Source organism: Canis lupus, chromosome 15 (genome assembly GCF_011100685.1).
Source record: "Canis lupus familiaris isolate Mischka breed German Shepherd chromosome 15, alternate assembly UU_Cfam_GSD_1.0, whole genome shotgun sequence".
Lineage (NCBI taxonomy): Eukaryota > Metazoa > Chordata > Mammalia > Carnivora > Canidae > Canis > Canis lupus.
Genome location: NC_049236.1, coordinates 49,129,585 through 49,155,662, shown reverse-complemented (window position 1 = coordinate 49,155,662; position 26,078 = coordinate 49,129,585). Strand labels below are relative to the sequence as shown.

At 32.5% G+C, this 26,078-nt stretch overlaps 1 protein-coding gene across 10 annotated transcripts in view; it reads left to right on the top strand.

Moving 5' to 3' along the window:
• LRBA (LPS responsive beige-like anchor protein) overlaps positions 1–26,078 on the top strand; it is a 722,446-nt gene that overhangs the window by 203,011 nt on the left and 493,357 nt on the right. For 9 of the 10 annotated variants that reach the window (XM_038558983.1, XM_038558984.1, XM_038558982.1 and 6 more), the window contains 3 exons: positions 10,861–10,939; positions 12,910–13,043; positions 20,373–20,434. In XM_038558983.1, coding sequence (XP_038414911.1) covers positions 10,861–10,939; positions 12,910–13,043; positions 20,373–20,434 — 275 coding nt within the window. Of the gene's footprint in view, positions 1–7,108; positions 7,116–10,860; positions 10,940–12,909; positions 13,044–20,372; positions 20,435–26,078 lie in introns of those variants that run through there. The other variant, XM_038558991.1, reaches the window with a different exon arrangement.

Genomic DNA, 26,078 nt, shown 5'->3' with positions numbered 1-26,078 from the left:
GAAAAAATAGTTATTGAAAAAAAACTTCTACTTGAAAACCAAAATCTATAGTAGTAGTATTATGTGTGCTGTGTTGCCTTTTATTTTATTAAAAATTAAAAAGACCATATATACCTTATATTTTAGATCAGTTTTAGGTTGTAGGAAAATTGAATGGCCAGTACAGAGTTCCATGTACTATCTCAGCATTTCCTATTCTCATTGCTCCCCATTCCCTATTACTAACATCTTACAATAGTGTGGTATGTTATATTTTTTCATCATTGTTTTAGTGAGAAAATATAAAAGAAAATAAGTGTAGAACTCTACCAGATTTTTCCATTATACTCAGATGCTTTCATTTTACTTTGGAGAAGAAACAATTTGGGAATCTCTGTTGGATGGATGCAAATTTCTGTTATTTCACCCCATCCAAAATCCTTAAAAAAATCAGCTATGATTTTTTTTTTTTTCTAGAGCTGGGAAAAAGATGGAGGTACTTATAGCTATGAAACTGTATGCCATCTTTTAAACTCAGTATTAGTGAATTTCTAATAACTTCCCAGAGCAAATGTAGTAAGTTTTAGAGGATTGCAGTATACTGAGTAAAATGTTTTCCTCTTATTTTGAATATATTGCCCTTTAATTTCAGTTTATGAGATAAGGTAATTAAAACAACCCTCTGATTGCTTTTAAATGTATTTTTCAAAATTTAAATCATGCAGTCATTAGAAGAGATAAGAAACAAATGTGAGAGGTATACGGGCAACATTGGATATAAATTTATTTCTGAAACATTATAATTTTTTCCAGTAAGTCCATTATTATAAAAACTCATCCTGAAGAACCATATGCAGATTTACAAAATAATTTGCTATTTTGAGGACTATTCATTTATTGTGAAACCCTCACAAACCTCTGTATCCACCGTTTTCCCCCATTATTTAAATTTTAAAAAATTTCCAGTGGTGATAATTCTCAGTTTTCAGGTTCTCCCATTTTGTGCTAGAATTGTTAGCTCTTTCTCCCCAAAATCCCTTAATTAAAAAAAAAATAAGTTCCTCATTAAGTTATTTCAAATCTTCTTCCTGTTGATGGTCTTTATTTTTATCATTTGTTTTTCATAACTGTTCCCTTTCCTCTTTCACTGTGCTCTTGTTGTTTTTATATGATGTCTCCATTTTACTTTATTCCTCTTCCATTCCATTAATTGCCTTACTACCTTGATAAGGGAAATCTAAGTCAATATGGTGTTTTCAGTCATTGTACTTCTCATACTCCTACAGCCTCACTATACATACTTTGTTTACCATACTTGCCAAGTATCCTGTTCTTTTTTCACTTGGAATCCAAACCCCACAAATAATTATCTCTTTGCCATCAATATTTTTAACTGAGAGATTTTTTTTTTTTGGCAGGTGTCTTGATTTAAGTTATTTGCCATTAAAAAAAATAGGTGACATATATTTAAGTTTAATTTCCTCCTCCTGGTTCAAGCAAGATTTGGGAAAAAATGATTTGTGGATAAATTGATAGTTGTAACTGTCAGCTGAGCAGGCAGTTTCTCCTTCTTCTTCTTCTTCTTCCTCTTCCTCTTCCTCTTCTTCTTCTTCTTCCTCCTCTTCTTCTTCTTCTCCTTCTTCTTCCTCTTCCTCTTCTTCTTCTTCCTCTTCTTCTTCCTCTTCTTCTTCCTCTTCCTCCTCCTCTTCTTCCCCCTCTTCCTCCTCCTCTTCCTCCTCCTCCTCGTTCTCTTCCTCCTCCTCTTCCTCTTCCTCCTCCTCTTCCTCCTCCTTTTTTTTTTTTTTTTTAAAGATTTTATTTATTTGAACAATAGCAGGAGGAGCAGAGGGAGAGGGACTGCAGGGGCTGCATCCCAGGACCTTGAGGTCATGACCTGAGCTGAAATTAAGAGTCAGGTACTTAACCAACTGAGCCATCCAGGCACTCCTGGGCAATTTATTCTTGCAGATCTGGGTAAACTAGGTATTAGTCTTGGTTTGATCTTACATTATTTTCTTTGTATGAAGATATAGTAAATATCTGTCCCTGTTGATTGTAGTCCTTAAATCTTTGTGTCTTGGGATGACTTCAGTTCTGAATTTTATGGTGAGTTAGCAACAAAAAATAAACTAAAATTCATTAATAGATAATTGATTAATAAAAAATACACTTGATAGTACATGATATAATAGCAAAAACAAGAATTTCTTTGGAAAAAAACATGTAAATATAATACATAGAATAGGACTTTTGTAGCAGAAACGTTTAAACTATTTGGAAATTTTGATACCAAAATTGTTTGATGCACTTGGATCCCAGAAAAAGAATTAGAGCTTGTCAGCTTTTGTGTGGTTAGATCTTCTTCTGTCATAATATTATCACCAACTAAAAAACAAAGCTAACAAAAAAGCAGAAATAGACCAATAAATATTGCTGGAGGGGAGCAGTGTGTGAGGATGGGTGAAATGGGTGAAGGGGAGTGGGAGATAGAGGCTTCAAGTTATGGAATGAATAAGTCATATAACATAGGAAATACATAGTCATTGGTATTGTATGGTGAAAGGTAGTAATTACACTTGTGATCATAGCATAATGTACAGAATTGTAGACTCACTATGTTGTACACCTGAAACTAATGTAACATTGTATATCAACTGTACTTAAAAAAATCATCCAAATTTATAATAATGCAAAAAAATGAGGATTTGTACATTTACATTTTAAGCAGTGCACATTATTGAAACCATGCTTAATACACAAATTTGGATTATCATACAAATTTCAGATTTTAGTTTGGATAGTATTCCTTAACTTCTGTAACATTTTATTAGCAAAGTATAGTCCATTAATAATATTGGCAAATCTTTCTCTATAACTGAAAAAAGATATTTTTCAGAGAACAAGGTATACCTTTGGTATATGCATATTTTAAAAGAAAGCTAAAGGAGAAAATGGTTTTCATAAATATCAAGATCTGGAAATTTTAAAGTTACTCATCAGTTTAATTGCCCAGAATGCAGTATGTGTTATGATGCCATTACTCTTTTTTTAGATATGCTAACATGTTTTTTCAACCGTGATGCAAAGCATAAGTGATTCAAACAAAAATGAAGCTAACTCAATAAAGGACCTAAATAGACTGTTTTGCAGTAATTTATATGCTGGGTGTTTGCTAGTTTGTAAAATATAATAATTATACTCCTCATTACAATATAAGGCTCTGTTCTGTTGATCAGAGCCATGTATATTATTAATTAGCATGTTTATTTTTAACATTGAAGAGAAATATTTGATTCTGCTTTATATAAAATTTGACCCAAGAGGCTTGTATTTACTCAATGAATAGAAGTTTCTTTTATTTAATAAAGAATTTTACTGGGCATATGGACTACTCGTCCTACAACTGGGTCAGAATGGGTGAGGAGGTTGGGGGCGAGAAAGAAATCTAAAAATACAACGTTTAGGGATTAAATATTGGCATTTGTTTTAATGATACTTTATTGTGAAGGACATTATTTATTTAGACCCTTAGGGACCTTAAGTAAACAGTTGGCTGTTCCCTGGGTAGATAAGAGACAGATGATGTATTTGCATTTTCTTTTTTGTTCTTTTGAATGTCTGGAAAACTGTCAGTTTGAAGGAGCCAGTTTATCAGTGTAAGGATAAGGAAAAGATAAGTCAGTATCATTCCACATGTTCAAAGTAGCTTCTGCATTTACATATGTGTGATTGCCTATTAAAAATATTTAATGTTAATTTAAAATGATAGTCATAAATGTATGATTTTATCTGAGTTGAAAAAATGCAGAATATTTGGAAATTACTTTTTTCCCCTGGCAGAAAAAAAGGACAACCCCTGTGAAATTATTGATACATTAGTTTATTTTTTCATGTGATATTTTTCTTATATAATCATTGCTAGTTGATTTTTAAAAAAGTTTTTATTTAAACTTCAATTAGCATACTTGTAATACTAGCTTCAGGTATACAATTTAGTGATTCCATTCAACTCCCGGTGCTCATCACAAGTGTAACCCTTAATCTCCATCACCTATTCCACCCATCCCCCTCACCTTTTTATCTTTGTTGGTAAAGTGTTCTCTTATTATTGGAAAAGACTGTTTTGTAGAATCCCTTTCTGCTGTAGTCTCTTTTATGTTTGAAAATTGGCATCACTTCCAGGATAGTATTAGGAAGGTATTTTTGTTACTTTAATTTACTGCACCATTTCAGACTTTTGATATGCATTTCAGCTTGTTAAAATCAGAGTCAGCCACAGTAAAAGCTTATTTTGTTTTGTAACTACTATCTAAAGCCTCATACAAATATTTTCATGAGATTTATTCTGTCTTTATTTTTATAGATGGGACTTTATACGTTCCTTTTTTTCAGCTTCAGAAAAGTTCAAGAAAAACTACCAGTAGTCCTTTGAGACAGTACCTGTTATACTCTCAATAAAGATGGTCTTTAAAAACTATCACCAATTAAAAAAATAAAACTCAGAGATAGTTAATTAATCACTAGTGATAGAAGTCAATGGCCAATTATGGTTTAATGATCATATTGCTGTCAAGGATTTAGAGAATTGGAGGTGTCATTAACTATAATAAAGATATTTGGTCTCTGAAGTAGGTTGTTGAGTGTTGTGTAGGAATAGAAGGATTGGCACTGAGTCTCAGAAATGCCAGATACTGAACGGCCAAAGATTCTTTTCAACTTCACCTTGTTTTGCCCTCTAGTTTGAAATGTTAATGTGGGGGGTGGGGGGAGAGAAAATGGAAAACTTTTGATTGTGAAGTGGAAATTCATATATTTTCTTAAAGAAAATGTCATTATGAAGAAATGTGTACTTCACTTTAAAATTAATTCTATGCATTAGGATAGATTCCATTCAGTTTGTTAGGGTTTTTTATGTAGTTAGCTTTCAATTGAGCAAGATGGAGAGGAGGAGAAGGCAGCAATTAATAAAAATCCCAGTAAAAAGAAAAGTCAACACTGATTTTCAAGGGAATGGGAAGGAAATGAGTTATGGAAAAGACAGATTCACAACATTATCTTCTTACTCTAAGAGGTGGGCTCCGTAAGTATCCAAAGGTTATTTGTCTAAAATTGCTTACAATGTCCTCCCTCAAACAACCAAGTCTGCAGGGGGTCGGTCAAACAGTCTAGATTTCTGAATCTCTATGTTTGGCTGAGAGTTAGTGATTAGAACTGAATCAGAATTATTGACCTAGTTCTCCCTGAAGACCAAGCATATTTCAGAGAAAGTCAAGTTGTCCCAGATCCTTGCTGATTAGAGCCTGACCGTTTTGCTTATGCCCATAACTAATTTTATTTGCTTTACCTAAGAGTAAATTGAATCAAAATGCCCAGATATAAATGAAGTGAGCCTGAAGAAATTGTGGGAGTGAAGTAAGGCAGTACAGGCTTTTAATAAAAGTATTTTTTGTACAATGGCTAGTTTATCAAATGTTTATGGTTTTGTTTTATTTTATAGCAATCTGATAAATGAAATTGTTGGAAATACACTTTTTGTAACAGTTAAATCTGAGATTGATTCTTTGCTTTGAAACTCTGGACTTTTAAACAGATTTACCTTTACTTAAAAAAAATTGAATAAAGTTTTTAAAAGGCAGTTTATAAGTCATTTCATGTAAGTTATTTATACTTAATGTCACATTAAATAATCATTGAAGAATTTGGGTATATTTTCAGCCCAAAGTACAGACAGAAGGGAACTATGATAATTTTAAGTATTTTAAAGGAAGCTATTATTCATTGTGTATTTATTATGATCCAGGCTCAGAAAAATTCTGTGAAGTGTAGGTATCACTATTCATTTTATAGATTAGGAAAATAAAGCACAGAAGCTTAAGTAACTTTACCCAAGGTCCCACTGCTAGTATGTGGCAGAGCTACTTCCCCCAAACTTTTCTATCATATGACAACCCCTGAAGGGTAGTTAACTGGCTTAATATTGATAGAGCTAGGATTCAGTTTGAGAATGATTTGGTGGTAGGTTGCTGGTGAAGAAGTGTTTTCTACTAGTGTAGAACATGTTTATAAAGAAATTGGTATGGAAGTTATGTGAGAGATTGATTGTTGAGAACTTGAGAGCTTAGCAGGATTTCCTTTAGATGTGGAAGAGAAAGGCTATGGTCTTGAATGACCTAACATTTCTTTTTGAAAGCGGTAAGGGAAATTGATTTCAGGCTGAGAAGAGTAGTGGAACTTTTATATTTATTACCAGAATTTAATAGGTAAGTAATATATAAATAGAAGGCTTGACTAAGAATGGATAGCAGGAATCATGAATATATAGTAGTCACTCAGAAGAGTTCTAGACTTTTCTCCCATAGTGCCTTGCAGAAATGTGGGAAAGTAACATTGGAGAATCTACTTTATCTTAGGTGCTTTACATTTTTTAATTTAAACATTCTAAGAATTGTGTTAAAAATTCGGTGGTATTTCTATTTTCTAACTCATACTGGTAAAATAATTTAAAAGGAATATTCTAGAATTCTGCATGGCAACAATCACTACACATTTGTAATGAATGATAAAGGGTAAATGTCACTATATATAATAATTACAAATTATGAAGAAAAAATCTCTATGAAAATAAAAGGTCAGAGTAGTACTTGTTTCCTGTTTTGTTTCCAGTAAAGTGGGAAATTCATTCAATTTTACTAGCAGTCATAGAAGTATAAATTGTTTATTCTTTAGGGCAATTTGGCAATATGCATTCATATTTAAAGTATGCGTTTACTGACTTCTAGGAAGTTACCTTAAAAAAATCAAGGAGTGGGACGCCTGGATGGCTCAGCTCAGTCAGTTAAGCATCCCACTCTTGGTCTCAGTTCAGGTCTTGATCTCAGAGCTATGAGTTTAAGTCCTGCATTGGGCTTCACAGTGGGCATAGAGCCTACTTAAAAAAAAAAAAAAATGAAGGCGTGCACATACATTTATGTAAGCAAATACAAAACACTATTTATTATGGTAAAGAACTAGAAATGACTCAAGTGAATGTCTCTGGATTTTAGTTGGTCTGATAGATCCTTATGATTAGAAGCAGATTATGATATACTTCTTTAGTAGGAATATTATGGCAGAGAAGAAAAGAATCTAATCACCTGGTACGTAATTTTGTTTGTCTTGATTTTAATTCCAGTATAGTTAGCAGACAGTATTATATTCGTTTCAGTTTCATACATCACCCAGTGCTCATCATATGGTGAACAATTTTGATTTGTCATAATGGTGATGATGTCTACTTTCATTATTTGATACATGTTTGTAACCGCCAACTTTCTATATGGTAAAGTTACTCTTTTCCTTTGGTAATTAATAAGTTTTGTGGGAAAGTACTTTGAAATTATTTAAATATCCTGTCCCTCAGATTATTAATTTATCATATCAGTATGGCCTTTGCCCTCTTCACATTGTTTAAGCTCCAGTACCTTGCTTCTGGTCAGTGTAACCTCCATTCTGGTGCAAATGCTTTTCCTTGATCTATTCAGGCTGCTTGAGACCTGATTAGTTTAACAAGTTTCAGAAAAAGAGGGCCCTTTTGCTCTTAAAGCACAGTGTTTTTATGTTATAGTCATAATGAAAAAATAACTGATTTTACTTGTAACATAAGATTATAGATTCTCAGATAAGAGCTCGGAGATTTGGGGTGCCTGGGTGGCTCAGTTGGTTAAATGCACATCTCTTGATTTCCACTGAGGTCCTGATTTCAGAGTTGTGAGATCAGGCCCTATGTGGGGCTCTGTGCTGGGCGCAGAGCCTGCTGGGATTCTTTCTCCCCTTTTTCCTCTGCTCCTCACCACCCCACCCTGGGGGGGGGGGGAGAGCACTAAGGTTTTAAGCCCAATTAAATTTCCTGCCACATTTGGCGTCCTTTGTAGGGAGGGGAGGTGATGGGGATGATTTTCTGTGGCTTACAAATTTGGAACTAAGCTACAGTAGGGTCCTTAGTTCTTAGAGGTTCATCTTCACTGCCAGTTAATCATTAAGCTTATGCAGTATGTTGAAATTATACAACAGTTTTTCCTCTAGGCCTCTAGCATGTATGCTCTTGAGGTTGTAGACTAGCAAAATAAAGATTTTAAATAATTACACATTACAAATTCTTCCTTATTTAGTCGTTTACCATATCTCAGATTTGAATCTCTTGCTTTCTTGATTTTTATCCACTATGTTCTCTTACAATTAGGTCTCAACTTTGGCTGACTACAATTGTTTTAAGATGACTTTGATTATAACGTGTTGATTTGAGAAATGCTACCATGTGGAAAATGTGCATTTTATCTTGAAACAGGTGGTTATGGAAAAGAATTCTTACTTAGATATTTCTTTAATTCTGGTTCTTTTAAAATAATTGATGATTTTATCTTTTTTTGCCTGGCTTCATCTAAAGTCTCCATCAGTGTACTCTTACCAAAGGCCGCCAGGAATAACCTAGTTCAGTGAGGGGGAATGCACACAATAGGGAAGTTTGGGACATCTCAGTAATACAGTGTTAGAAAAAATTTATTATAGGGTTTGAGCTTATATTATGTGATTTTAGGGAAGAGTTAAGGAAGTGGGGCTTCCTTCTGAATTGGGCATCATTAAGCATGGGTATTTCTATGATGAGATATCCTAATAAATCTCATCTAGAAGCACAGAAATCTAAAGCTATAATTTGTAAAGAAGTCAGTCATTCATATTAGGATTTGGGATGTTTGACCGTCTTTGTTATTTGGACAGAGTTCGTGTTTTTGTCTTTTGGAACATGATCACATGGTGGTATTGTTTTGTGTTGATTCAGCATGATCACAGCATGGCTTTGTCTGATGCTGGTATTTTATGAAATTGTTTATATTCAGCAAGAGAACATCAGGACTCAGTTATGGGTTCTAAGCCAGTTCCTAGCAACACTAGGGCCTAAACGATATTGCCAGGACAGGCCTGGCCAGCTCCTTATATCAGAGGCTGCTTTTCCACTTTCTCAACTGTTTATATCTTCTTTTTCTTTTTTTAAATTCTAATTTAAATTTAAATTTTTTTTTGGCATTTCTTCTTCTATCTCTCTTTTATTTATCTCTCTTTCCACACCACATTATGTTCTTTGGGTGCTTTCAGAATACCTATGTCTGAAGTTTTGTGAACAGGTCAAAAGCATCAGACCTCTCATAGTGTATAGATTCCAGCATCTTTTGAGCCACTCTTTTCTTTTGTATCAGCTTTGCATATTCTTTGTTTCATTTGCTTCAGTGTGTTTCTTGTCTTTTTGGACTCTTCCTCTATAGAATTGTGTTGGGATTTCAGTCTGTATTTACCAAAATACTAACTTGACACCCATTTAAGATACTGCTTTCGGAAACAAAGTTTACTGACTGAATTACAGCTGCAAGCAAATATGCATGTCTTTTGTACCTATGGACTCTATGTTGTTAGGATATCGTCCCATTTGAGTTCCAGTGACTCTTACAGTCCTTGTATCATGAGGGACTTTTGGTACTGTATGTGTCTATTTTTTTTCTTCCTTATATTGGCCTTAGAAAAACAAATGGCTGTTCTGTTTCTGTAGGCCTTACTCCTAGCTTAAATTGAATGATTTAATGATGATTAATGATTAAATTAATGATTTAATGAATTCCATCCCTATATCCTAATTATTAAACAAACTTTATTTTCCCCCTACTTTCTTAAGCGTTTAGGACTCCTTAAGCCTCAGTAAATTATCCACAAATTAGTGTTCTAGATTCACTCTTTCAAGACTTGTTATATTGTTTTTTTTTTTTTTTTTTTTTTTACTTTTCCAGAGTTACTTCCCTGGTGATTATTTTTCTCTTGGCAAGTAAATGTTATAAGCACATTTATTTGTTGAAAACAAAGATGATGATTCTTGTATAGGGTAAAATAGTTTGAACATTTTATATTATAGGATGAATCAGCCATTCAGTAAAATATACAAGAGTATTTAAAGGTATCTGGCAGTATTCATTGGAGATAAGATCATGTGTAGAAATTAATTTTACATGGTAGTTTGAACATAGAGAGAGACATAAAAAAGTAGGAAATAGAGAAATATACCGGGTGGGAAGATTGACCTGTAAAATATGGGGGATGAGAATGATTAAGGGAATAATTTCTACAATTAATAGAAATTGAGGACCTTTGATGATCAACTCTCTAGGCTCTAGAGAGAGATGGATGAAACAGATGAGATTTCTGCTTTTAAAAAGATGAGTATAGTAGAAAGAAGGCTGTTTAAAAAATCAATTGAAATATAGTGTAACAAATGCACCAACAGGTTGTGTTCTAATCACACTGAGAATACAAATGAGAGAGTATAACTTCTATTTGAATCATTTAAGAAAGGTTTCTCAGTCACTGGGTTATGTTTGCTAGGCCAGACTCAGAAGCATTCAGGGTATAGCATAAGTTATTTGGTGACTGAATAAGGAAGGTCAGTTTTTATGGAAGTGGAGGTTTATGTACTTGAGGCTAAATTTGATATTAGCTCTTTATGCTTTTTGCTTCAATTTTAAAAAGTTTCTACTTGTAAATCTCTATTGCCACTTGCTGGATAAAGGCAATCATGACTCTAATTTAGTGAGTCAGAATTTAGTTTTCTATTACCTCTGCAGCTGATGGATCATAGGTCACTTAGTGTAATAATCAAACTTGTAACTAAGCTTTACATATAAAGTGGTTCAAGAAAGACCTTGTTAATGGTAGATTTTAATGTTATCCAAATTATAATGGGCATTTAAAGATGCACCGTAATGTTTTTTGTTGACATGGTATAAAGATAGCTTCTTTGTTTGAACCTTTATCTAAAAACAGAAAATTCCTATAAATGTTTTTTTTTTTTTTTTTTTTTTATAGGTGGTAGATCATCTAATGCGAAATTGCCTTCGGTGCCAACAGTTGGCTCAGTTACATCAGACCAAGTTTCAAATATGAGGTATTAAAACTATTAATTTGGATATTTCTAATTTATTCCTTTTGATGACTCTAAATCATCTAGCTTCAGTTTTTACTTTCTTTTGTCTATTTCTTTTTTAAAAATCATAAGTGACATTTAGAGGCTTGAATATTTTAGAAACTCCTTTTTTAAAGATTATGAGATGTAAAAGGTTTATGGGAAGTGGCTATTATGATTAATAACTGCTGCATGCATAACAAATATTTGATTACACAGGTGGTAACTTGTGACTTAGGTTTCATATGATTATAAACTGGAAATTTAGAATTTACTGTTCATTTTCTACAAAAATGCTGAAATAATAAGGTATAGCCAATCAGCCAAAGCCACAGTGAAACTGAATAGTAGTTAGATTTTTGTTATTATTAACCTTTTTAAGTTGGGAATATACATTTCAAATTCTGATTTGGAATATTGTGAATATTTTTCACCAGTAGAGCCTTCGTGGTCAGAGTTCTTGATCCTCCCTGCCACAACTGGAAAATTCATAGCACTCCACAAATACAGGCATTAAGAGTGCTATAAGTATAGTCTTGTAGTTGTGATATTATCCAGGGATGAGTCTCTCTAAGTGCAGAGGAATAGTATTAAGGACAATTCCTAGGGAAGAGATACTTATTGACAGAAGAAATTTCCATCAGCTTAGTAATTGATAGTTTCAGTAGCAATTCTTGTTGGTATTATGAAGTATCCTTGTATGAATTCATGGTAAGTAGTGGCTGTTTGTGTATATATATATTTTTAATTTAAATTCATTAATTTAAATGCCAACATATAGTATAACACCCAGTGCTCATTCCATCAAGTGCCCTCCTTAGTGCCTATCATCCAGTTACCCCATCACCCACCTCCCCTTCCGCAGCCTTTTGTTTCTGAGTTAGGAGTCTCTCATGATTGGTCTCCCTCTCTTATTTTTCCCACTCATTTTCTCTCCTTTCCCTTATAATCCCTTTTACTATTTCTTATATTCCACATGAGTGAGACCATATGATGATTGTCCTTCTCTGATTGACTTATGTGAGTATGTTTTATCAGTTAGGAATAAAGTTGTGGATACCTCTGAATTTCCTGACATTCAGGGAGCTTGTTTATTTTATTTGAGTAAATATATACATGTGTATGTTAATCTATGTGTTTATACCTATATGTATATATGCATATAGTCACAGGACATATTAATAATTAAATTGAGATCATTGTAAATGTGCCAGTAAAGTATACTAATTTCAAATGATGAAAAGTTGTTCAGATTGTATTAGAAAAAAATTCTTATACATAAAAATGTCAATGAAAAATAAAACTGATTCAGTTTATAAACAATTATGGAGTCTGTGCTACAGCTGAGAACATAGAAATGAAGGTAGAATTCTTGAACTGAAGTTTATTAAACAATAAACTGCTGATGGTTTATTAATGAATAGACAAGTTTTTTTGTTTTTTTTTTCTTAAAGACTTTATTTGAGAGAGAGAGCAAGAGAGAGCACACATGCACGAGTGGGGGTTGGGGCAGAGGGAGAGGGAGAAGCAGATTCCCCTTCAAGTGAGGAGCCCAATGCAGGGCTTGACCCGAGAACCCTGAGATTATGACTGAGATGAAGGCAAATGCTGGGTCTGAGCCACCCAGGTGCCTTATGAATAGATAAATTTGATAAGTTTTTTTTTTTTAAAGGTTGTAATGGTATTAAAATCAAGTGCTTTTGACTGACCTGTGAAGATTTCCATTAAGGGCTGATGCTTAGAGTGGTTATTTACAGATTGTCAGGGCTGGGGGTCATAATATAGAACTGAGTAATAAAGGATATTCCAGCAGAAGGAATCATATGTGTAGCAATAATGGGTCCTTATGTAAATTTTAATTTCTCATGAATTTTATATTTCTGTGGAAACTCATTTTAAAAACTGAAAATTATAAATTCTAGTGAATAATTCAGATAACATCTTCCCATTAGTATTACAGAGAGGCTTGAACATGCTTTGGAAAAGGCAGCTCCTCTTCTGCGAGAGATATTTGTGGATTTTGCACCTTTTCTTTCTCGGACACTTTTGGGTAGTCATGGACAAGAACTACTTATAGAAGGAACAAGTAAGTGATTTTTTGTATGTCACTTTACAAATACATATTTAGAGTTATATTTAAATTTCAAGGTTAAAAACTTAAATGAATAATATAAGATGCCTGGAGTTTCATTGTTCAAGTATTTTTAACTTTTAACAAGATTTCTTTTAAAGAATATGTCTCATCTAATATTCTCATTTGATCTAGATTTTTTAATTAGTGATTTGGATAAAGCAGAAAAGTATGTACTGAAACAAAGAACTGAGACTTAGATTTCTTTTTTTTAATGTATTAGAATGAACTACGAGCATGGAGAATTGGAAAGATTAGTGTTAGAGTATTTAGTGGGCATTTACCTGGGATTTTACTCAAACTTAAGATCCATATAAACCATATGTATTGCCACATACTAGGAAAATGAGGACTGTGTTATTGGTCTTAATTAGTAGAATTCAATTTTATAAATAAATAGAAATAACAGTAGCATTCTATCCTGCTTATATCCTACATAGATTATTGAATCATTTGTAGGTAGTACTCTTTGAGACTGTGTCAAACTAGATAGCATGCAGAGTTGGTTCCTGAGTCGATTGGAAACCATGCTGTTTATGGCATGAGTGAGAAATATTGGGACTTTGTTTTGTTTTGTTTTGTTTTAATATGGGGCACTTGGCCTGTAGTGAATGTTTTCTAGTATTAGAATGGGTAACTTAACCAAGTACTGTTTCTGAGAGCAGATATCAGTTCATCAGAGAATAGCTTTTCAAACAATTCTGTTTAAAAGTTTAATAGACTGACTTCAAATTAGCAATCTTCATCTTTATAAAGAATATTTAAAGGATAAGCTAGAGGACTTTCATTAGTGACAATATATAATTTATTTTTATTTTTTATGATAATATATAATTTATTTTTATTTTGTTTATTTAAAAGTGTTGGACTAAATGTTTGCTAAATCTGGCTTGTTGTGTCCATGATTGATGGTCTAGGATAAAACACTTCGATTCCCCTGAAGCTGAAAAATCATGGAAAATGTAATTATCTGTACTCTGGTTTCTTTAAAAAGCAATTTACAGTGTTAGGTTATTATGTAACAGTCACTAGATTATCTCTTGAGAAATTTCTTAAAAGTTGTAAAAAACCATTCTTTTTGTAGAAATAAGAATATGGAAATGCAAGGTAGAAGTAGTTTAATAGTTTAAGATATCTGTATCTTAGCATTAATTAGGGGATATCAGCACTTTGTAAGTAATAAGATTTAGCTGAAATAGGAATTTCATTATTATCTGGCTGTAGATATATATGGAGTTGGTGATGAGTGATCTCATTTCCATAGAGGGAAGAAGTAGCATTGAATTTATTTGTAAAAGTTCAGGTTTTAGAAATATTTAATTAATTTCAGGTAGAAATTTACTTTATCTCCTGAAGGATATAATTTATTTAGCCATGCTGGACTATTGATCTAATAAAGTTATAAAATTTGAAAGATAATGAATTGAAAAAATTGAAGGACTTCTCCTTTCAGATGAATTTATACTTCACATGTTAAATGCTTATTTTTTAAAGTGGAATGATAGCTTATAAACTACATTGCATTACTATAAAATGATGCAATGATTAGCATTATTTTAGGTGTAATCATTATCATTACATCAGGTGTAATGACATCACCCATTGGGTATCACCCATTATCATCAGGTGTATCATTGTAGCAAGACAGTTTCTTTTTAGTTAGTCTTTGAGTTTTTATGATAGATTCAACAATATAGGATCACCTTAGATACTCAGAAGTACTAAACTGCCAATTCAAGATCCTTGAATAAAATTTAATTAGATTCAATTTCTTACTGGTAAATTCCGGTAGACTGATAACAAAGTTGATTCACTCTTGATTCACTCTTATCTGTAAACCTGTGCGGTGCCTACTCATTGGGCTGTATTCATAAAATTTGCAAAAAATCTACTTTTATGTATCTTATATATGTATTTTAAGTCGTGAGGAATGTTTTGGATAGTGGTTTTTGTGCATTGTAAAATAAAGTTTTGAGTAGAAGTGTTTGCAGCATGGTACTGTATAAAAAGCACTATACTTAAAGACTGGAGACTGGCTGTAATCTTGCCTTTGTCAGTCACTGGCTGTATGACCAGATGCTGGAAATTTATTACTTTTACATTTTTTAAATGATTTTTTATTTAAAAATTTTTAAGAATATGTTAGATATTTACAAAATAGAAAATGAAATAACCATAAAATTATTACCAACTCCCAAACCATCTTGTTTTGCTTATAATCGTTTGTTATATCTACCTCCCTTTATTTTGCTTTAGTACTTAAAAATAATTAGACATTATGTTGTTTTACCCTTAAAATATTAAAAATTCATTTTAAAAAGGATATTTTCTTACTTGATCACAATTGCTGCGATTATACCTAATATTGGTAATAGTTCTATGTCATATAATAGTTCATATTCATCTTTATTTAGATGTCTTTTTATAAATAATTTTCTTCTAATTGAGGTACAAACAAAATCAATTTATTGCATTTGGTTATGTGTTTTAACTCTTTACTAATATGAAACAGTTTTACTATATTTTTCCTCTGTTTTCATTGGCTTGTTGAAGAAATCTGGTTGGTTCTGTAGAATATTACATATTTTGGCACTCTGTAGTCATTTTTTTCCTGATGATGTCATTTAATGGCTTCTCTGTCCCATTTATCTTCTGGTGGCTTGAGATTAGATTTAAAAGTATAATTAGAGAGAAGCCTGAGTGGCTCAGTCTGTTGTACGTCTGCCTTCAACTCAGGTCATGATCTCTGGGTCCTGGGTTCAAGTACCAAATCGGGCTTCTTGCTTGGTGGGGAGCCTTCTTCTCCCTCTGCCTACTGTCCCCCCTGCTTGCTTGTGTACTCTCTGACAAACAAATAAATAAATTCGTTCATTCATTCATTCATTCATTCATTCTTTTTAAAAAAGAAGTTTAATTAGAGGTAACTTCATATTGTATCTTGCCTAAAATCATGTATTTTCTGATTATCTCAATTTTAGTGATATTAACTTCCTTTTTCAACCCTTTGTAAGGATTGATATTTTATTACTTATGTTTTTTTAAAGAGGACTTTCAAAAACAAAGAGAAAATTACTTAAAAAAGTAAAATTTATTCTGTCTTGCAATTACCATGTGTAAGTTCATTGTACACATTTTTACAAATCTAGACTTCATTATGGGGTGTTCATGATCTTATGTTCCTATACCTTAAAACATTTTGCTATTTCACCATTATTCATCAGTTATTCCAACTATGTAAGGACTAAAATAATGAGAAAACAAGAATAGTGGAATTGCCCCTAGAATTATGGTATAATAAGAAAACAAATCATCACTCTTGGATCACCCTCAGTTTTTACTGCATTTCCCAAAGTACTGGATCATATTTTAAGAAGATAGAAATTCCATTTTCTCAGTGGGGACAGGAACTGGTATTTGGGGAGGGCAGAAACATTTTAGGTATTATGTGGTTTCTGATCCTCCAATGGGCCCCAGTACATCTATACAGTATATTGTTTGTTAGTATTAAAATTTCATGGGGGTGCAATTAAGAAGAAAATGATCTGAAATGGCTTCCTAGTGGGGAGCAATAATGAAAGAAAGATTGAGAAATATCAGTGTACAAGGAATCTGTGGACACTATCTTTGTGGTCTTATTTTCAGCTTTCATTGAACTTAATTAAGAATTCAGAATTGTTTATTTTCTACCTTTAATGATAAAATAAAATTAACAGAAGAAGACATTTTACAATTATTAGGCCGTCTGAGGATGAATTTAAAGAGACAGAGAGCAGCTCTCATAAATTTTATCAAACTCAAGAATTCATTAGTGCACAATATATTTCTGTGGACAAAAAGGAAGTTGGTTTTCTTAGCATGTCATTAATAGAAAGGACTTCATTCTAAAAAAAATTATGCAATGTTTTCTGACAAGAACATGGAACATCTTATTTTGTGAAAAGGCAAGTGACAGTGTTCTTATATGGTTTTCATAGTGACCACAATTTATTTGGTATGGTTTCTAAGTGAATAAAAAAGGCAGGTGTGTTATGTGAAAATGATTGGAAGGAAAGGCTCATGTAGAAATGAAAAAGTTCAGTGGATTTCTCATTCTAAATGGTGTTTGAAAGTCCAAAGAAGAATATATTTTATAATTCTGGATCAAAGAAGATGGCTGTCTTTTCTACAAAATTTTGAATGATTCATCTTTTGCAAAGTACTATATTTGATGATGTAAGTTTAAGAAAAAGGACCAGAATTAATGATAAGCTAGAACCTATTGGAAGTTTATTTGAAATTTGGAGTTAGTATTTATAAAGTGGGTATTATGTTTATAGATTGATGAAGAACAGTTGATTATATCCAGAGTGCATTGCTCATAGAGGATATATACAAATACCTTTAAAACCAGAAAAATAGAGAATTAGAATTTGAGTATATTGTGCTTATTTTCTTATTAAAACTTCTAATAAGGTTTCTCATCATGCCTTTATATGTAAATTAACTTGTCTTAAAAATATATATATTTTAAAAAGCTTCTTACATTTCGTATGGCGAATGGTTGTGACTGTTTTTCATTGTCTACTTGAAAGTTTAGGTAGATCAATGGGTTCAGATGTTACATTGCTAGCTTAATATCTGGTAAGTCATTTAATATTTCTGAGTTTAGCAATAAGGAAAAGAAATGGTAATAGAGGTGGGATAAATAGTCTTTGGTGAAGAAATTATAGTTGTCTTTGGTCATGAAATTCCAGAAAAGTATAAAACTCTTGGTTTTGGTATCCTGAGTTTATCTTTTTTGAAGAGACTAAAATTGCCTGTCTTTGAAAAATGAACCAAAATTTAAACCAAGCAAAATGCATCTTACCATTATTCTGAGAGTTTTTTAAGGAAGTTAGATTATGAGCCTTATCAGATCTCTGAGCCTACAAACAGTACCTTGTTTACTTTCTCTTTAACTGGGGCAATAATAGGATGTGTGGTGTATAAATGAAAATTAAAATTTCAGCAACTTAGAACTTCACTCTAAGTGTTGTTTTAGGGCCTACCTTCAATTAATTCTTAGAGTCTGAATGTAAATCTGAAGATTTACTGGTTTAAAATTCGTTTTTCCTTTTCCATACATGCATCCAGTGTCACCCAAAGGCAGAGAGAGAGAGAGAGAGAGAGAGAGAGAGAGAGAGATAGATAATTATGTTGTGCGTGCAGCCTGATACCATGTCCTTTATTGGTGATATTTCTTGTTGATTTGTTCCTGAGGTTATATATTTTTGTTTACAGTGTTAATACCTTTTATACAGAGAGCTTGTTATTAGACATCTTTTATAAGGTCTTTTCTGTCTTCTAAAGCCCTTTCTCATTTAAAATTTAATATACCACTCACCTTGGCCCTCTTCCCCATCTTTGCAAATCTACCAAACCCCACTCCAAAAAAAACAAAAAACAAAAAACAAAAAAAACCCCAACAACAACACATGAATTGTTCTAATCAAACTGTGAAATGTTATTCATTTTACTGTCATTGAACACTCAACTCATTGATCATTGAATTCTACCTTTGGATGGTCCAAGGCCTTTATTTGGTCATTATTGTTCTTTTTCTGAGTGTGTAAAAAAGGCTGAACCAGATCAGAGCCCAAATGTTTTGTCATTAAAGGAAAGTTGGTAGGACTTCTGGTTTCTCTAGAATAAAGCAGTTAGGAATAATGACCTAAGTGTAAATAGATCTGAATTTGCTTTTTGGACGTAGTAGCTTTTGAAGTTGAAGTATAAGGAACTTCCTAGTTGTTTACATTTTATGAAAAGCAACAAGGTTTCCTACCAGTAGAGGGCTAAACCAGCAATGAGATGGACTATTGCTATGTTCTTCCTTTTGGCCTTGTTATTAGACTATAGAGCTTATGCTCATTTCAGCTCTACAGAAACAATAATTTAGTTAATGAGTTTTTTTTTAAAAGATTTTATTTATTTATTCATGAGAGACACAGAGAGAGGCAGAGACATAGATAGAGGGAGAAGCAGGTTACCCATAGCCCAATGAGGAACTTGATCCCAGGTCCCCAGGATCATGCCCTGAGCCAAAGGCAGACGCACAACCACCAAGCCATGCAGGCATCCCAATGACTTGCTTTCTTAATACAACACATAGACATTCTGTAGCTAGTTTTTATGCTGGTGCTGACACTATTACCATCATTATTTCCGTGTTGTACATTTTTTCAGACATTGAGAAAAATGATTCTTTTCTAAAAAGTGAAGGTGGGAACAACCTATTTAACATGAATGCTATTTATAAGGCTAGCACATAGGATTGTATGCCATCAGTAGGTATGAGGCATCATGACTAAAAGAGGTAAGGAAAAGAACTAAAGAGCTAGAAGTTTAAAGAAAGGAAATAGGATGGAATGGGATGCCTGTGAGAGTTTTAATGGGAAGAAAGAAAGAAGATAATTCTGTAGGGTATGTAAGGGGCCATCAGGAATTCTTTTAGTTGTTTCACCTGAATTCTAAACTTGTGTTTGCTTAGAAGAATATAGAATGCAAAATTATAATTTTTCTGATTATTAGTAATGTAACTTAGTGCTTTTAATTATGGGGATAACATACTGGTTATGAAATGTTCTTTGAACTTTTTTAGATTTTGTTGGTAATCAAAACTAAGAAAGTCTTTAGATATATATTGTTTAAAAGTTCCTGAAGTGTTTTTGGTGAATGCAAAGGAAACAAAAGAGAAAATGTAAATGAATTTATTTATAAGAAATCAAGAATATATAACAGAGAATGCTTGCACTTCTGTTAAGGTTTAGTGTGAGGTCACAGGTCAAGATACTAATAAGAGTGTTTGGGATGTCTGCTGCCATGAAACAAAATGGAAACTTGATTGATAGCTAGAGGATTGAAGGGAGAGAGTGTGGTGGAGAAAGCAAAGGTCAGAGAGCCATTTCCCTTCTCTGCATGTATAACAATCAACTCTCCAAAACAAATGTAGATGATATTGATCAATATGGCATATGTTGTGCACATTTCTGAGTATTGTGAAATATGCCATTATGTATAGAGTTCTAATATTTTAGTAGTTTGAATACCAAAATGAAATAGTTTACAAATAAAATCGTGGTACTTTTGATACCAAGTTTAAAGTAATTACAGAGTACCTTGTTTACTCATCTGATCAAATATGTGTCGGTTTGGTTCTTAGGAAGATGTTAAATTTTATTTTAAGAACTAATTTGGATAAAGTTGTGTAACAGATCCTTCCTACTTTTTTTACTTTGTAATTTTTCTTTTAAATTCTCTTTAAAATAGGTCTGGTTTGCATGAAGTCTAGTAGTTCAGTTGTGGAATTGGTTATGCTACTGTGTTCTCAGGTGAGTAACAAGAATAAATGTTGGATTAAAAGTAAATTCTTGCATGAATTTATTTTACAAGGAAGTTATTGTTTTAGTAGAAATTTTTGCTGTGATAGTATTTTGAGCTTGCAGTTTTAAAATAATTATTTGTATTGCTAAAGCGTCACTACTTATCTTTGATAATAGCAGATAATTTTGTAGTGAGTGCTGAGAGAAAACAGATGAATGAGAAACAGATTTTTAGAATCACATTAAAAAATGTCTAGAGCAAATGATCTTGAGGTAGCTAAATTTCTTTGCTGCATATATTAAGGTTATAGAAACAGATTTATTTCTATACCTTGTGGAGTGCCTCTCTGAGTCCCCCAGGAATAATGGGTTTACTTCCCTTTTGTGTAGAGGTTATAAAATGAGTGATAAATAATTTTGAATTCTTGTCATTGCTAATTATTTTTGACACGCAGAGTAGATTTGGAAAAACATCAACAAAAATATGGCAGCCATCATAATAAGATGTAGTAAAAATAAATCCCTAAAGCAAAATTGCTTTCAATGTTCAGAGAAATTTTATACCTCAGGTGATTAAACTTTAATGGTTTTTAGAAAACTTATATAAAAAATCCTATATCTTGTGATGGTTTTTCTTTTCTGTTTTGTAATTAAACAAATGAATGTTTTTATTGAGAGTTTTCTTTGTAGTCTTTTAAAAATGATATCTTGCTGGTAGTAAATTCCCCTACTTAAAACTTTAAAATAGGCTTTTTTAATAGGAAGGGTATTGGTCTAGAGGTCAAGGGTTCTGACCCATTTCAAAACCTTTGACCTTCATTTACAACTCTTGTGGTTTACTTGCCTGACGAATAAGGATAATGCAAAATTAATGTTTCTTTGCATCGATTTATTCATTTTAGTGCCTGTATTGCCAAATTTATTTAGACTGTGCTGACGGACATTTCATGAATACAAATTAAAGAATCATAGAAGGTGTGAAAAATCAATACTATGCATTGTCAATAAAATGCAAGAAGAACAATTACTTCTAGAGATTACACCTAATGGATTTTTATAATGAACTTGTGAGAAGTATTTATTTTTCTAGTGAGCTTATTATTCTTAGATTTAGCAAGAATCACATTTTTATAATTTAATTATCTCTTTTAGGAAACTCCTTTCCTTTAAAAAGCTTAGTGAAGAAAATTTTTCATTAACTAATCTGATTTGAAATAATTGCCTATTTATTTCTTGGATCAAAATAACCATATGCCATTCTTAAATCAATATAAAATTACCCTTACATTTAAGAAGAATTTGTTTAGTTTTGGGTGTTTCTTCACAGAGTATGAAATTGTTTATAGTGACATAATTGTTTTATAGGTAAATTTTGATAGCAATATTCCACTTTTTCGTTTAGAAGAATATATTCTTGATACATCAAAGCTGTTTTAGATAGTATATTACATAGTTGAACATTAGAAGCTAAAAAGATGAAGAATGACATGTTTTAATGTACCTATTTGTCATGTATGTCACAGTGCTGCTTAATACTAATGCAATCAAATGGGATCTGAAGATCATTTAGTAAGTTGCAAAAGTCAGATATTCTCAAGATTTTTCTTTGAATAGAATCAAATACATTATTGGTTATTTGAAGTCCTTACCATTTTTTATGAGTTCTTCAAAAGTTCCATGGCATCTCTATAAGATGTAGCACAGTGTGAAAAATGATGTGAAAAATGAAGCCAGAATTAGCTCCAGATGTATACAGATTGTTCCGGGGTGATAATTACATTTTTCACTTTGAATTTTCCTAATTCAAAGAGGTCAGATTGGCAATCACAAAAGTGATTTATTTTGTTAAGAAGTGAACTGTCTTTTTCTACATGAAAGCTTAAGAGATATGAAATTGAATTTGAAGTCGACATTTTGCAGATACTGGGTGGGGATGACTTGAGTTTGATTGATAATTATTTTTAGTCTGAGATAGGGTGGGAAGTGAAAAGCTAGCCTATTGCTAAAATTCTAATTAATTTTTTAAGGGGAGATGGAGAGGATTGAGTGCCAAAGATCAAAAGATCAGGTCAAAGACTCCTTTTTAATCACATAAATAATGGGATATGCTTATGAACTTAACATCTGCAAATTTGATTTAAGACTTTACAAATTAGTTGGTGTTAATATCATGACAATCAGCCATGTTCTGATTATTTTCCTTGAATCCATTCAAAACTTTCTTTTTACATTCCTTTAAATAAGGTGTTTAAATTAGCCACATTTTATTACAAAAGAAAGATTAGAGCTTAAATTTTAAGAAATGTGGAAATGATCACATTTGGTTTGCTGTCATTAAGACCAAACAGATGACTATATATTTTCTTGAAGCTTCAACTAGGATTATATTTTTCAATATTCACTCATTCATTTCATGTTTTATCTCATTTACATTTTAACATTGTTAAGGCAAAAATCCTATTATTTAGAGTTGAAATGCTTTCTTGACATACTCTGCATTACATTTTTGAGTAAATACAGAAGATTTATTAAATTAGGTTTATTCATATATTGAATCCCATGTAAAGTAACTCAAGAGCTACTTAAGCTTTAAAGCTGGATTTAAATTTTTTTTTACTTCTTTAAAATAAGATTGTATACATTCTTCAGGAAACTGTGTACTCACTGATGCATGGAAAAAAATTGAACAAACTCTCAATTATACTTCAGATTTAGGTTTTTACAAGCATGTAACTTACTTGTACATAGTATTTGTTGTGTATGTGTATAAACCTTGTAGAAATCTATATGAATTTAAAGAAAATGCTAAATATTTCAAATACTATTACTCTAGCATTGTGTAAAGTGTATCATGCTCATTTGACATTAATATCATTCTTGAAAGAATTGACATTGCATTCAAGGCCACTTTATAAAAGCGTTGCTTTGCTCATCCTAATTCAGTCTGACATACATTCCAATAACACTACCTCCCTTCTTGGGTTTAAAGCTAAATTTATGACTGTGCATTGTGAAGTGCATCATTTAAAAATGGTTTCAACCCAAAACATCTAATAAATAAATAATGTGTATGGCTACTCAGTAGTAGACTTTCTAGACTAGAAATCATTCCATCGGATACTCAACAGTCCACTATCGGAGAGGGCTGTCAGATAAATCTTATGGTAGCTGCATTCATGTCCTGTAAATCACATATTATTGTCTGAGCCTTCTGCCAGGTCATCTATTCTTTTCCCATTTATCAGAAATGCATAGAGTATATAGGAAAACTAGAAGCACCATGTAGTCTGGCCTGGCATCCTGTCTGAGTAATTAATTAGCAGCAAAACTTAAAATACTATTAGTCTGATTTTTCTGTAAGTTTTTTTTTTTCTGTAAGTTTTTTAATCAAAATATGTAGATTGTTGCTATTTTGGACATTTTTTTTCCCATGAAGGTTATGATGGAAGGCTTGGTCATTTTAGATTCAGGTGTTTCTTTCTATACCCCTGAATTACAATTTAAAATTCATAATAGGAACCAGATGTTGCCATTTTTATGATTCTTTTATGTCAGTTTTGTGTTTGGATTTTTGCCATTTGAGGTTTTCTTCTTGAATCTTTGTAGTAAAATGTTTTTTCATCCTCAGTCTTCTATAATTTCTTTTTTTCTAAATCTAGCTTTCTTCTTTTTTTTTAGTTTATCTCTTCTAAACATTTGATGTTCATGTTACTTTTATTACATTTATTATTACTTTTTATTTTGTGAACTTTTTCTTTTTGTAGTTTTGATGAATATTTTGAGTAAAGTAGATAATTGGCATACACCAAGGTGGGGCAGGGGAAAGAAAGCAAACCAACTCTATACCATGGCATAAAAGTGTCCTTCACTATTAGGCCTCAGTTACTGCTTAGATCTCATTTCTTACCACATTGTTTTTATAGTCTCAAGCTAATTTATAGGTTCTCAAATGAAGCTGAACAATTTAAAGTTACCCACATATGTGCCATCATAATTTTGTCTCTTAGCATGGGCTTTTTCTTTCCCTAAAATTTCCTCCTTCAAATTTGGGGACTCCAATTGTTGACTTCTTCTCATCATTCAGAACTCAGCTTATTAATTGTTCTCTTCTCAGATAATCATTTCTGTAGTTGGTGTCTTTTTGCTTATCCTCATTTTAGCACTCTTTATAGAATGTACCACCAATTTTAGGTATACCTGCAGCACTTATTACTTATTTATTGTCAGCCTCCCTCTCTGTACTCTAATGTTCCATAAAGGTAGTATATCTTTCTGTTTTGTTAGTACCAAATATACCTGGTACTTAGCACAGTCCCTGGCACATGATGACTGCTTAGTAAATATTTATAGATAAATAATCCAGCTTCCAGCTACATGGTCGTCTTTCTGGAGATGGAAAGCTTCCACAGAGCTTGCTTGCTTGCTTTTTGCTAGCTTGATTTATTTACTTATCTTTATAGTTTTTTATTCAACTTCTACTTAGCATACAGTGTAAAATTAGCTTCAGGTGTACAATACAGTGATAGGACGCTTCCATACATCATGGATGCTCATCACAACAAGTGTACTCCTGAATCCCCATCCCCTATTTAACCATCCCCTCCTATCTCCTCTCTGGTAGCCATCAGTTTGTTCTCTATAGTTAAGGGTCTGTTTCTTATGTTTCTTAGTTTGTTTCTCTCTCTCTCTCTTTTCCCCCTTTGCTCATTTTTTTCTTAAATCCTACATATGAGTGAAATCAAATGGTATTTGTCTTTCTCTGACTTATTTTGCTTAGCACAATACTATCTAGCTCCATCCACATTGTTGCAAATGGCAAGATTTCATTCTTTTTTTGTGGTGGAGTAATATTCCATTTTACACACACACACACACACACACACACACACACACGTACTACATCATCTTTATCCATTCATCAGATGATGGACATTTGGGATGTTTCTGTAATTTGGCTATATGATGCTTCTATAAACACTGGAGTGTGTTTATCCCTTTGAATAAATATTTTTGTATTCTTTGGGCAAATAGTGCAATTGCTGGATCATATGATAGTTGTATTTTTAATTTTTTGAGGAACCTCCCTACTGTGTTCCAGAGTGGCTACATCAATTCGCATTGCCACTAACAGTACAGGAGGGTTTCCCTTTCTCCACATCCTCATGAACACTTGTTTCTCATGTTGTTGATTTTAGCCATTTTAAAAGATGTGAGGTAATACCTCATTGTAGTTTTGATTTGAGTGTTAAGTATCTTTTCATGTGTTTGTTGGCCATTTTCATATGTCTTTGGAGAGATGTTTGTCCACGTCTTCCCATTTTTTGATTTGGATCATTTATTTTTTGGGTGTTGAATTATAGAAGGTTTTGTTTTGTTTTTGTTTTTTTTTTAAGATTTTATTTACTTACGAGAGACACAGAGAGTGGCAGAGAGAGAGAGAGGAAGAGACAGGAGAAGCAGGCTCCATGCAAGGAGCCTGATATGGGACTCAATCCTGGGACTCCGGGATCACGCCCTGAGCCAAAGGCAGACACTCAACCGCTGAGCCACCCAGGCATCCCAAGTTGTATAAGTTCTTTATTTTGGGTACCAACCCTTTATCAGATTATGTCATTTGCAAATATCTCTTACCATTTTGTAGGTTGCCTTTTAG